The sequence below is a fragment of the Megalobrama amblycephala genome, linkage group LG5, assembly GCF_018812025.1.
Source record: "Megalobrama amblycephala isolate DHTTF-2021 linkage group LG5, ASM1881202v1, whole genome shotgun sequence".
Classification (NCBI taxonomy): Eukaryota; Metazoa; Chordata; class Actinopteri; order Cypriniformes; family Xenocyprididae; genus Megalobrama; species Megalobrama amblycephala.
The window spans coordinates 24,010,201-24,023,544 of record NC_063048.1 but is presented as its reverse complement, the minus strand read 5'-3'; the positions used below and the strand labels follow the sequence as shown (position 1 = coordinate 24,023,544).

The following is a 13,344-nucleotide window of genomic DNA, read 5'->3' as shown; positions in this document are numbered from 1 at the left end:
GGAAATGATGGATGAAGAAATATGGAGGAGGAAAAGGAAAGAGGTGTTTGATCAAACTGTGCTAGAAATTCTCTAGCAGACTCATGAATTATAAAAGAACATGAAGTTTTATAAAATGATATATGGCCAAAAACAAGAAAAAGTTTTTTAGTTTTAATATATTCTACAGTTGTGATGACTTCACAATGAATTAAGCAAATTAATAGGGATGCACAACACATCGGTGTCATGCTGGCTATTGGCCAATACTGAGATTCAATGTCTGACGTCAAAAGTTGATCAAGTAGTATATATTTAATTGGGCATGCTCATTTCCCATAGTTTTTTCATCACCTCTGTGGTCATCTAACACTCCCTCAAACACTGACTATTGGATCTTTTTTTAAAACACTCTTTTAATCTAATTTAATAACACAGTAAAAGTATTAGTTCACCCAAAAAGAAAATTACCCCATGACCCTCAAGCCATCCTAAGTGTATATGACCATCTTCTTTCAGACAAACACAACAAGAGTTACACTATAAATTATCCCAGCTCTTCCAAGATTTATAATGGTAGTGAATAGCGCTCCTGATTTTGAAGCCCAAAAATCCATCATAAAATCAGGAGCGCCATTCACTACCATAATAAATCTTGGAAGAGCTGGGATATTTTATAGTATAACTCGTGTTCGTCTGAAAGAAGATAGTCATATACACCTAGGATGGCTTGAGGGTGAGTAAATCATGGGATAATTTTCACCAAATCTCTAAAATGAACATTAATTTTTCATACCTGTATGTTATAATGTTGTGTTTCCTAAATTAACTTGATTTAAAATGACTGATTGTAGATTTTTGTTCCATTTTTACTTTATTTAAACAAAATATTATTGCATTTTAATTTAAAATCAGCTATTACATATAAACTAATGTTGGCTTAATGTATCAGTAAAAATTCAGTGCATCCTTACAAAACACTCTGACATTTATCACTAGACTCTGAAACGGATCCGGAAGTACCTTATTTTTTCCAGAGGAGTTTCTGTGTCGTTTTTCCACCTGTATCCACGGCTGGGCATCTGGATCAGAGAGACTGCTGGAACGCTCTTTTGGGGTATTCCCATCTTCACTAGAGCTGCTTTTTGAGTCGGTATGAAAGGATTCTTTGGACTGAGGTTTAGCTGTGTCTGTGTCATCGCTAGTTTGGCCATTCACCAGAGCAGGTTCATCGATGTGCTGACTGACTGGGGAGGACGATACTGTGACACATGTAGAGAGAGAAAGTGTGAGTGTGAATGTTAAAGTCAGGGCAATGGTAACAGAATAATTCATCAATGCAAAACAACAGCAAGTACAATAAAAAAAGCTACAACAGTAGAACACATCAGAACCTGTGCTGATGGAGGTGAACGTCTGTCCTGGGACGAACTCGGGGCAGTGAATGAGCTGGGAGAAATCTGTGCGCGGGGAGTCTAGAGGGGGACCCGGGATGGGCCAATGCTCCGGCTCTTCTTTCCTACGGATCTGCTCATCAACTAGCTCCACGACATCACTGTTCTTCACCGCCTGCTCATACACATAAAAACCAGATATAACACAGACTAAAGATGTGTGTCCAGAAAAAGAGGTAGGTCAGAGGTCAGTGTCACCTCTTTAATGAGGTTGATATCAGTGGTGAGGGCCTGGACTCTGTGGAAACTGGCGATCAGGGAGATGGGCAAAAAGCCTTTTGAATCCATCTTTCTCCGCAGGAAGAAGTCACGCTCCAGGTTTGGGAGACTGAAGTAGTATTCACTGAAAACAAACAAAAACAGCAATCTGTAAACTCCAAAATAATAATTAACAGTAGAGTTTCACATTTTCTGCTTCTAATTATTGTGTATTAAAATAACAACCACAAAAATAGCTAGTGCATGTCACGTATGCATGCAAATAAGATATAATTATAAGAAAGTCCCTTTCAGGCAAGTCATTTCACTTGGCGGCCATCTTTGAAACACCTCTTGGGCAGCTATTTCAGTCATGCAAGTACAGCTATCTCTTTGAATGGGGAAACATCAAATTCTCCAAAGCTGTTCACCAAGCTTTCAGATTTTAAATTACCAATGAAATCTGACAACTACGGTCTCATAAATTTAGTATCAAAAATCTCAAATCATGACAAAAAACTAAATTTTTCAAGCTAGACCAGCCAATGTACATGCGCAGTCATAATCGAGTGTCTCAGAACATTGATTGTTTCTATAGCAACCAGAGCTTCTAATGGCAGCCGCAGTGATGCAATGACTTTACCAATTGGCTCTTTCTCCGATTCATAGTAATACGAGTGCACTGTCTTTCTGTATATAAAGTCTTTGATACAACTTAGATATCATTATTACACATCACATATTTAAAGCCATGTATTTAATACACATAAATATAAATAAATGACAATAAAAACCATAAATATTACCTCTGAAAAACAAATATATTAGATGTTCATTTAATTTATTAATTTGTTCTATTCACATCTGATATAATGGCAGTGAAATTTTTATTTTTTCTGCAATTATTTTCATGTGTACAAAAAAACCCATCAGAAAACATACGAATAAAACAAAGGTCTGAGATCACTAAAACAAATTTTGCATTTTACTAATTTAATACAAATATTTTTATTACAAATGTTAATAATTTGGCACGTGACACACGGTTCCCCGTCCGATCGCCCCCAGGGTGTTTCCGCAGGTGAGGGGGGGTCTGTGTAACAATCAGGATCTTGTTAACGTCTCGATCATCGAGTTCATCATCAGAATCGTCATCTGACCAATAATATCACCATAACAAATCAACTTAAATGTTGAACTGAAATATTAACATTTCAGAACATAGTATTTGATGCATCGCTCTTGCTTCAATGACATCAGCACTTTTGTTGGGTATTACAGTCTTGTTTTGTAACTGCTGCAGGCAAAGAGAGAACTGAATGGATGTCATGGGAATAAAAGACAGAAATCTCACATCCCTTTAGTTATCCATCTTTTTTCCAGCAACATATGCATTCACGGATCAGTACCCTTTCTCTGTCTGTCTCTGTCCTCTGGGTTTTGGGTTTTGTGTATTGTTTAAGGTGAGGAACAGAGCAGTCCCACTGCAGACGGCACTGAGTCGCCCTCTGGCTGGATTCCAATGAGACCAGGTGCAGCGAAACCAAACTGCAGACTAAACCTCCACTATCACAGATGAATTTCACAATTAAATATTGTACACTAAACATTTGGAGCCTCTGTGGACAAGCGGTTTGGAGAAAAGTTGATCAAATTTCTACTAACACAAGCAAGTTCCTAAAAAGTACCTTGATGAAGCAACTGAAGTTGGAACTTCAAAGACATAACTGATGATAAAATTCAACCAATCGAAAGCCTCCCATGCCCATTAAACACTTCTTTGCATACATGAAGATTTGTTAAATCCTCCCATATGCAGCAGATGTATTCTGGGAAGAACGGTGCGGCCTCCACCCAGAACACACCTTACATTCCAGCAGCTTTACTCAGCCGAGGTTGAGATGCCCCATAAGCCACGCTGCAAATGAATCTGGGGAGTTTCAGCCGAGGTGTTGTGCAAGTTTCACTCGCTGGTATATGCAGGTGTGAGGAAAAAACTGGTCTGGGACATCATACAGTAAAAGTAATTTAGAAATGTGACAAATGACGACACTTTACGCTTTCATATTTATATCCTCGTTTCAAGTGAACAAAATATATATATAGGCGATGATGTTGGGATGGAAAACCGTTGAAATAATACTTTTGTCCCATTTTGTCCCAAATTGTGAATGGGTAATAAACAGAAAGCAAAAGAAGAGGCTCCCTTTATAGCCACTGTGGCTGTCAATCTCTAAAGTGTTAGCTCACTAAATTCAGCACTCTTGCAAAAACTCCCCTTATAAGAAAAAAAAGCTGTCTTAATTGTACAATGAATCTCTTACATCGTGTTTACACTTTGTTGGTTAAAACCTTGTGTGTTTTCAGTTAGGCCTAAGCGGATTCTGTCTAACTTACTGACTAGTGTCTCTGATAGGCTATTGCGTTCATGCTTTCAACAGATAATATAATATAATATAATATAATATATATTTTTTTTAAATAAAGTGCTTTCCATCTCTTTCCAAAACAGACTCAACAACAGTTTTTATTTTACTAATCTATGAGCAGTTTTTTTAGTAAGCACAGATCTTCACTGTTTTTGAAAGACTTCACGGTTTCAGATCAGTGTTAAACAGTCAGTCATCAACCACATGTCTGTGTGTGTGTGTGTGTGTGTGTGTGTGTGTGTGTGTGTGTGTGTGTGTGTGTGTGTGTGTGTGTGTGTGTGTGTGTGTGTGTGTGTGTGTGTGTGTGTGTGTGTGTGCGCGCATGTGCTCCCTGTGGAATCTCAGCTCGTTACTTTCACAGTGTTGAGTGAAGTAAGCTTGGCTGAACTCTGTGAAAAAGATTACATGGGCAAGAACGCACACACACAAACAATAAACTCATGCTGGGTAGTAGAGAAAAAAACCTGAACACACAGACTTTGACTATATGCATACAATACACATTTTCTTTTCCACATGAAAAGCAAAAGTCATTATTTCTGACTAAAAATGAAGCCACACGCACAATGCACCTAGTGTCCTCTGCCCTAATCTTTCTGACCCAGATCATCTGACCCCTTCCACATCATCCATAAGGCAGAGGAGCTATATTAAGGACACACATAGACAGGCAGTGCCAGGCCGCCTGGTTCTGTAGCTGCTCCCCCTGCTGGTGTTAAAGCATTAAACACTTTAAAAAGACAGTGACCATATAATACTGAGGTGCCCAATCCTGCTCCGGGAGATTTACCTACCTGCAGAGTTCAGATGTAATGATCCAACACATCTCTCTGTAATTATCATGTGCTCCTGAACTTGAGGAAGGTAGATCTCAAGAAACAGCATTGGGCACACCTGATATAATACAACCATTCTCACCCTGTTCGGCTTATTTTACTAAACTAAAGATAAACTTTGAATGTACAAATTCATTAATGTGTCAAAATATGACCAATAAAAAAAGAAACCAAGTGGCACGCTGACAGCCGGAGGAGCTGGAAAAGCAAATGGTGTGCTGTATTTTGTTTAAATGCAAAGAGAAGAGAGATATGTAACTTACATTTGGCGTTTGATGTATTCTTTAAGCAAACTCTCTTCAATCGTATACATCTGCACACGATTACCGTCGTCATAGTAATAGATCATGTTAGTGCCGAACTCGGCTGGAACCGTGGACCTATCCAGGTAAGAGTCCCGGTAACTGTGGGAGTAATCATAGCGACCTGGAAAGAAAAAGATAAGATGTAAGATTATTACATGATGTATATTTTTATATAAAGTGCTTAACAAATTTATTAGACCACCACCCAATGTAAAGTTTGTGCCACACCTGCCCAAAACTAACAGTATTGGTGATCATGTTCATGTTGACCAAAATCATGTTATGTTTCTGTAATGGTTAATCCACACCAGTGTGTGTAAGCTCTTTACTCACAGTAGTGTTTCTAATGCTAAAATATAATTATTGTTGGAATTTAATGGATTCAAAGATAGATCACACAAAAGCAAGTCTTTGGGAACAACTAGAAACTATTTGGAAGTCAGTTACAATAGAGAATGTGGAAAAGTACATAAAAACAATGCCAGCAAGAATGCAAGCTGTTATCAAGGCCAAAGGAGGCCATACGAGGCCATACAAAATAAAAATAAAACATTTTTGGGGGGGTTATTATGTGTGATTAAAGACTATTTTGTTGTTTCAATTTGTTATCTGCCTAATAAATTACAATAAAATGTTTAGGTTTAAACAAGTTTGACAGATTCCCAACATATTTGTGTTTTCTCTTTATGACAGGTGGTCTAATAAATTTGTTAAGCACTGTATATATACTTGATTTTGAATAAGTGAAACCTACAGAGGGGGAAAAAAAAAAAAAAAAAAAAAAAAAAAACAGAGTTGAGGGCACCTTGTTCCATTTTAAAAATGTAACCCTATATGACAACAAACTCCCAAGAACGAGGGAGGAATGCGGAAGAACATGTAAAAGGTCAAATAATATTTATTACATTTACGAGCACCACAGTCTGAACAAACGACACACAGAAAGATTAAAGGCATAGTTACTTTTTTGTCCATTGCTCTTTGAATTTTCGGACAGTCTACATCTGTGTATACTTTTTTGTCCATTGTTCTTTGAATTTTCGGACAGTCTACATCTGTGCATCTACTTCTGTGTATCAGAATAATTCATCGTGTCATTGCTTTCATGATCGGACGTACGGCTGTATCAATGTCCTTATTTGCTCATATATTTCATTTGAAGAAGACGTGATTAAATATGTGTGCATACATGGTGCTGGTTCATGTTTAGAGCACTACAGTATATGAAATACGTCCGTAAAAACTTGAAACACGCTTATTCCAGTCCGTATATGATCTTTTATCTGCAGTGCGATCATTGATAAACTTATCGCAGTGTTCCAAGCATAAACCTCTCTCATGTTAGATTCATATTTTACCCCATGTGTTGGTAGTCAAACTCCAGCTCTGACAGCATCTTGCAGAAAATGAAACAACACTTTTGTGCTACTGTGCTGAGGAAACATACATTTAAGGCACATGTGTCTGCATGCAACGCTGAACAGGCAGAGGTGAAGAAACAGCGCTGAAATGGTCTTTCGTGATGTTTGAATTTTCTGCTGTGATGCAATCTCATGAATACTACAGTGCAGTGACTGGATTGAATGAGCGCTTTCTCATGAATAAATGCAGAAAAGCTCTCAAAACAGGATGATGTACATTCGTGCTCTCTAGCCCCGGCAGCCAATCACACACTCCGGATGCACGCTTCTACCAGAGACTTTGAAAAACGTCTCCGGCGTCTACCTCAGATTCAGTGACGTTGCTTTTCAAACTGGAAGAAAGAAATTGCTCTGAAAAACGCAAAAATTATTTTTTATTTTTAACCAAACTTAGTGATAAAATTTATGGAGGGCTTTTAGTGTTCTTTTAGTGATGTGCCGCCTGTACATATCTGTTGACATCTAAAAAAAAAAAAAAAAAATTATATATTTTTTTCCATGACCCTTTAAAGTTTAAGGTGACTCGGTTCCATTTAGCTTTGAGTGTGAACTTTAAAAATGTAAACACCACTCCAAATTCACTTTAATTTTACATGACATCTATAATTTCTATGTATAAAACTGATTTAACAGACAGTCTGACTGTGAGAAACTATGTTTAGGTTGTTTAGGGATGTTTATTGGTTACCTCGTCCACGACCTCTGCCCCGGCCGCGACCTTTGCCCCTGCCCCTCGGGCCTCCACGGACATTGCTGCCCTCGCTGCGAACACTTGCTGTGTCATCAAAGAAATCTCTCTCTCTTCTCCAGCCTGAGGGACACATGAAAGAAAAGTACAAAATAAGAGTTCAAATTAACACTCCAGGGTAAAACATTTCCAGAGGTCTGGAATTAAAAAAATTAACACTTATGTCTCACTGTTTGGTTTGTCCCTCTATTGCTTTAAATGGCAGCAGCACTTGAGCTGCATGATCATGTTTTCCATCAATGGGGAAGAAAGGTGACTTTGAAAATGGATGTTGGTGCCAGGCAGGCTGATCTGAGTATTTCAAATTTCAGGATTTTCACACACAACCATCTCTAGGGTTTACAGAGAATGATCAGAACAAGAGAAAATATCCAGTGAGCAGCAGTTTAGAGGAGAACATAGAAGAAAGGCAACATTAACTAAAAATATATCCACTTGCTACAGCAGGAGAAGACTACAACGGGTGCCACTCCGGTCAGTTAAGAAGAGGACACTGAGGCTACAATTAGCACTGGCTCACCTAAACTAGACAATAGAAGATTGGAAAAATGTGTCCTGTTCTGATGAGTCTTGATTTCTGCTGCAGCATTCAGATGCTAGGGTCAGAATTTGGTATAAACAACATGAAAGCATGGATCCTTACTGCACTGTATCAACGATTCAGGTTGATACATATTCATAATCATTACTTTTGCCGGTTCTTTATGGCAGGCGTTATGCGTGCGCTTGAGTGCATATAGCCTATATTACATAAACGCTCATTATTAGTTTATTCTCTCCAGTATTTAAGAAATTAAATTAATATAAATGTGATTAGTCAACTAATGGCTTAAATGAACAACTACTAGTCGACTAGAAAAACTTATTTCACATATTTTCGATCCAGCATGTCACATGTTTATCGCAGTAGATAGGACCTTCGAACCAGAAAGACACTGCTTACATTTGACTAAAATATTTTTGTCTATATGCTCAACTAAAGTGAAATAATGAGCATATTTCCACTTAGAGAAACTCGTCTTGCTCTCGCCTTGACTCGCCATGACTGCCGACTTACTTGAATAAACGGAAACACGCCCACAGTGCGTCTTCGTGTTTACAGTGGTTGGCATCCACCAATCCTACAATGCGTCGCTGCTGTAGGCTACTTCAGCCAAAATTAATTAATTTAAAAAAGTAACGGACAACGCACCATATGGTAACGGTAACGGAGTTAATTTATTTAAAAAGTAATGCGTTACAGTATTAGTTACTGTCAAAAGTAACTGCGTTACAGTAACTGCGTTACTGCCCAACACTGTTTAACGCACAGGTTATGCAAGAAACAGAAACAGAAAGAAGCTTTCCTAAACCAGTCTGAGGGCTTTTAGCAATGTCTTATATTCTCCTGCACATGTCCTGCCACAACATTTAGACAATAATTCATAACAAATTACCCCACACTAAAATTTAAAAAGATATAATATGAGATTTATGATTAAGGAACCATTTAATTAAGTAATCAGTTGTGTGTAATACTTCAAGGATTTTGTCTGAATGTGTGTAGCTGTGTGCATGTGTTAAGACATGCGTGTGAGATTTAAAGCATTTACGTGTCCAGGCATCATGAGAATTTCTAAGCTCTCAATCCTTTCAGTGAGTATTTTCTCTCTCTCTTTTTTTATCTGGAGGTTGCTACAGACACATGTGATCATGTTCAAGTTTACAATTGTTTGTTTGAGTGTTTGTAAGGTGTGCCAAGTAATTTTTTTTCACTTCTTGTGTAATGAAACGTGTAGTAATTTTGACAAGTTTGTATAACCCTTTGAATACAGCGGACAGATGTTTAAAAGCCATTTTTAACCACTCAGGGTTTTATGTTACATTCAATTCAACCTGGGTAATTACCTTTGACCCTTTACCCATAATTCTATATTACTGTCTGCTTTACATACCATTGTGTTTACGTTTTTTGCTTGTTTGATTAACAAAATACATAATTTTACAAACAAATTTAGGAATGATCTTAATCTTGTTTAATGAATTGTGTTATTAAGATTTATTAATATTAAGAAGTATAACTGATTTCAACATTGATAACAGTAATAAATGTTTCTTGATCACCAAATCAGCATGTTAAAATAATTTCTGAAGGATCATGTGACACTGAGGACTGGAGTAATGATGCTGAAAATTCAGCTTTGCCATCACAGGATTAATTTACATTTTAAAATATACTGTGGCTATACTAAAAAAAAATGGCTGTTCAAATTGCAATAATATTTTGCAATATTACCATTTAACTGTATTTTTGATCAAATAACTGGCATTACTTAGACATCTTTTATACTTTTGAACGGTAGTGTATATAGCATATAGTTCTTAAAATAATTTGATTAAAAAGGGAAAACAACTGAGTTTATTTCCAACAAGATAACTGGACAGTCTCAACCATGCAATGTGATGAGGTCATGACAAATGACTCTCTTCCTCTACTCTCTGAAATGTTTGTGTAAAACTGTCAACTGTTGTTTAAGTTTTTTTTTTACACAGTAACACAGTAAGTAGCACACACTACACAGCTTGGAGTAATTAGTAAGCTTGTATTCTATTATGAACACATCCATGGACATCAAATATGGATATGTAGCTGACTGTGTCAAGGCTGTCAGTCTGTCTCACCTCCTCTCCTGCGGGGGGCACTGCTGTGCGTTTCCTCTCCATCCTCTGTCTCTTTCTCATTCGACAGTCCAGTTATCGGATCCGGCTGTGCTTCCCTGTTCTCTTTACTGTCACTCCCGTCACTTCCACTCTCCTTCTCTCTCTTCTCTCCCCCATGATCCTTCTTCCTCTCCCTCCATCCGGATGTCCCTTTTCTCCCATGTGCATTTATCACATTCTGCTGCTGCTGAGGAGTGTAATAAAATCAATCTTAGTGAAATAAATCTTAACTCAGCATAGTAAATCCAGCAGTCCAGTGAGTGAAACCCAAGACAGATACATGATATGAACACTGTTCATGACGATGCTTAAAAGTTTCTTGATTTCATGAGATTGTAACTCTGAACCTGAACACTGACAGACAAAGAGAGATTCAAGATGCAGGAATAAGGCTGGTCTTAAAGGCATAGTTTATTTACTTTTCCTCATGACGTTTCAAAGATGCATGCTTTATTTTTTCTTCCAGGGAACATCAAAGATGACGTTTAGCTGAACCGACTGGTTCTTTTCCATACAAATGTAAATGAATGAGGATCTATATTATCATGATCAAAAAATTAGATGTTCAAAAATAGTATTATAAAAGTGGTCCATATTATTTGTGTGCTAAATTTCAAGTCTTCTGAAGAAATATATATATATATATATATATATATATATATATATATATATATATATATATATATATATATATTTCTGCTGTACTGACAAAGCTGCTTGTTTTAAAACAGTTTTTTTTTTTTTTTTTTTTTTTTTTTTTACAGAAACAAGGATGGGCAATATTTATAAAATAAATAAATAAATAAAAATCAAATAATAATTTTTTTTTTTTTACATTTTCACAATTCCAGACATTTCCCATCACCATATAGCAGTTCTTGCTTGATATAATTTTTCACATATTTCACCTGTTATTTCATATTCATTATAGATTTATTTAGTTATTAGTTTTTTATTTATTTTTGACTTTTCAGGTTTGGAAAAGTCTTTTAAAATTCCTTCAAATATAGTATCCAGGTTTTCTAAGACAGAGGGAACAAATTAAAGGGGACCTATAATGCCCCTTTTACAAGATGTAATATAAGTTTCTGGTGTCCCCAGAATGTGTCTGTGAAGTTTCAGCTCAAAATACCCCACAGATCATTTATTATAGCTTGTCAAATTTACCCCTATCTGGGTGTGAACAAAAACACACCATTTATGTGTGTGTCCCTTTTTATGCAAATGAGCTGCTGCTCCCGGCCCGCTTTCCAAAAGAGGGCGGAGCTTTAACAGCTCGCGTTTTGGTTGCTCAACAACAACAAAGCTGGAGAATCTCACGCAGCCAAAATGACGATTGTCAGTAACTGTGTTCGGCCTTCGGACATTCGGACATTGATGGGAGTCACTCAGGAAGAAGTTACAACTTTTAGAATGAAAATGGACATTTCTGAATGGTTAGTGGATAAATTTACATAGTTGCTGTGGAGTTGATTCAACTCATCGACTAGCATGTTTCATCATTTTTTGTGCAAATCCAGCATTGAACTGACGTAAAAATGACGGCATGGTAACAACACTCTATACAACAACTCTTCCACTTCTCTAAAGCAGCCTAGCATGGCCTCAACCCCTTTGTTGCGTGTTCTCGGGTGCGGGGTTTATGTAAATTTTAGGGTTAGTGATGTCACTAACCCAGGAAGAAGCTTGTTGTAGTCCCTACCAGCTGTTTATTGTAGTCCTTAAACAGAGAATTCTTTAAATTCTTTAATTCTTTGCATTGAACTTTGTAACTTTGCAGACATTGTTTATGCTCTAACAGCAACATTACACTAACTAAACTTAAAAAAAAGTGAAATAATAATCAACAACCCCTTTAAAATAAGAAATATGTCTTGATTTTTAGATGTTTCAGTTTTTGTTTTGTTTTTTTTTAAAAAAAAAGCTTGTTTTGTCTTATTTTAAACAATTTTAAGCCATTCTGAGGTCTCCTTGGAAGTGGGACGAGGACCCTTAGTGTGTCTCGGCCCTCTGGTTGAGAACCACTGCTTTAACATGTAACACACCCAATTTCAACTAAAACACAATTTCATTAATAAGAGACAATTTGTGACTGTAGAAAACATGCACAGCTGCCCTTTAAGCAGGACATATGGAAAAATTGTCATAATATGCCCTTCTAGGCAAAAAACGATAACAGTAAACCACATCAGAATCATATAGAAACTAAAGAATGTGACACTGTTTATAATATAGTCTTAAAACTAAACAAAATTCAATATCTATCAAGCTAAAACTAAATAAAGTGTCTGGATTTAAATTTAAATGCAATGTCTTCCTCACCTCCTTATTGGCGAGTTCTCCTGGGGTAGGCCAGTTTGTGATGTCACTGAAGTCACTTGACTGCAAACAGGAACGAAGGAAAGAGAAAAACAAAAGTTACATCTGAGTTGATATTAATCAAGTTCCCATCCTTTATCACGATCAACTTTCACTTCCTGTGCATGGACATAAGCGCAAAACGCACAAAACGAACAACCCCTTATTTGATTTGAACATACATGATAACTAACAAACAACATTATTCCCTAATGATTCTCAACTGAAAGGCGATGTGCAGATGCATGCCATCTCAACGCCCAGTTTGAATGATTTATGAACGGCAGCTGCTCCACTCCACTGACGTCTCCGTCTCAAATACTCCTCAAGTTGAGTTTCCAAACTACACATCAATTTTGTCACAATTTAACACAAAACATTATTCGGACACTGTGGGGGAAGTGTGTCTGTTTCTTTCTCAGAGATCATTTCACCTTCTATTATCGGAGGAACGTCAATCATTTCTCAAGCCGCAAAGCAAACCAGAATTCCAAGCAGCGTATCGGATTCCACTATCGCCTTGAAATGGGTCCTGGGTGTCCCAGATGCTAAAGCTAGACGGTACAAACTAAATTTGTAAAGGAGTGCCTTGAAATTAAATGGTGTAACCAACGTGAACTATCAAGGCATAAGCCAAACGTGTCACATTCTGCTCAAAAAACTAATACGTGAGGGATGAACACCAAATAACATGCTAGGGGTCACGAACATACAAGAGAACCTGTCAAGTGTTGTATGTGTGTGTAAGTAGAGACAAACTAACATGCCTTGGAGTCAGTCATGGGGACAACTCTACTGCCCCTGTTAGGACTGAACTTGAGCCCTCTCTGGAATGTCCCGCTGAGGTAAAAGTCAAAAACTCAAGTGCTGACTCTCTGTTGACTATCACCCACAAAAAACACAGAACACAGCGAAC

The 13,344-nt window shown here is 37.2% G+C and overlaps 1 protein-coding gene across 3 annotated transcripts in view; it reads right to left on the bottom strand.

Moving 5' to 3' along the window:
* Window positions 1-13,344, bottom strand: part of larp1b (La ribonucleoprotein 1B) — a 32,377-nt gene that overhangs the window by 8,751 nt on the left and 10,282 nt on the right. For 2 of the 3 annotated variants that reach the window (XM_048191361.1, XM_048191363.1), the window contains exons 3-9: window positions 12,393-12,452; window positions 10,032-10,257; window positions 7,311-7,433; window positions 5,160-5,322; window positions 1,632-1,776; window positions 1,374-1,548; window positions 1,003-1,241 (exon numbers count right to left, since the gene is read on the bottom strand). In XM_048191361.1, the coding sequence (XP_048047318.1) occupies window positions 1,003-1,241; window positions 1,374-1,548; window positions 1,632-1,776; window positions 5,160-5,322; window positions 7,311-7,433; window positions 10,032-10,257; window positions 12,393-12,452 (1,131 nt within the window). The remainder of the gene's footprint in view (window positions 1-1,002; window positions 1,242-1,373; window positions 1,549-1,631; window positions 1,777-5,159; window positions 5,323-7,310; window positions 7,434-10,031; window positions 10,258-12,392; window positions 12,453-13,344) is intronic. The other variant, XM_048191362.1, reaches the window with a different exon arrangement.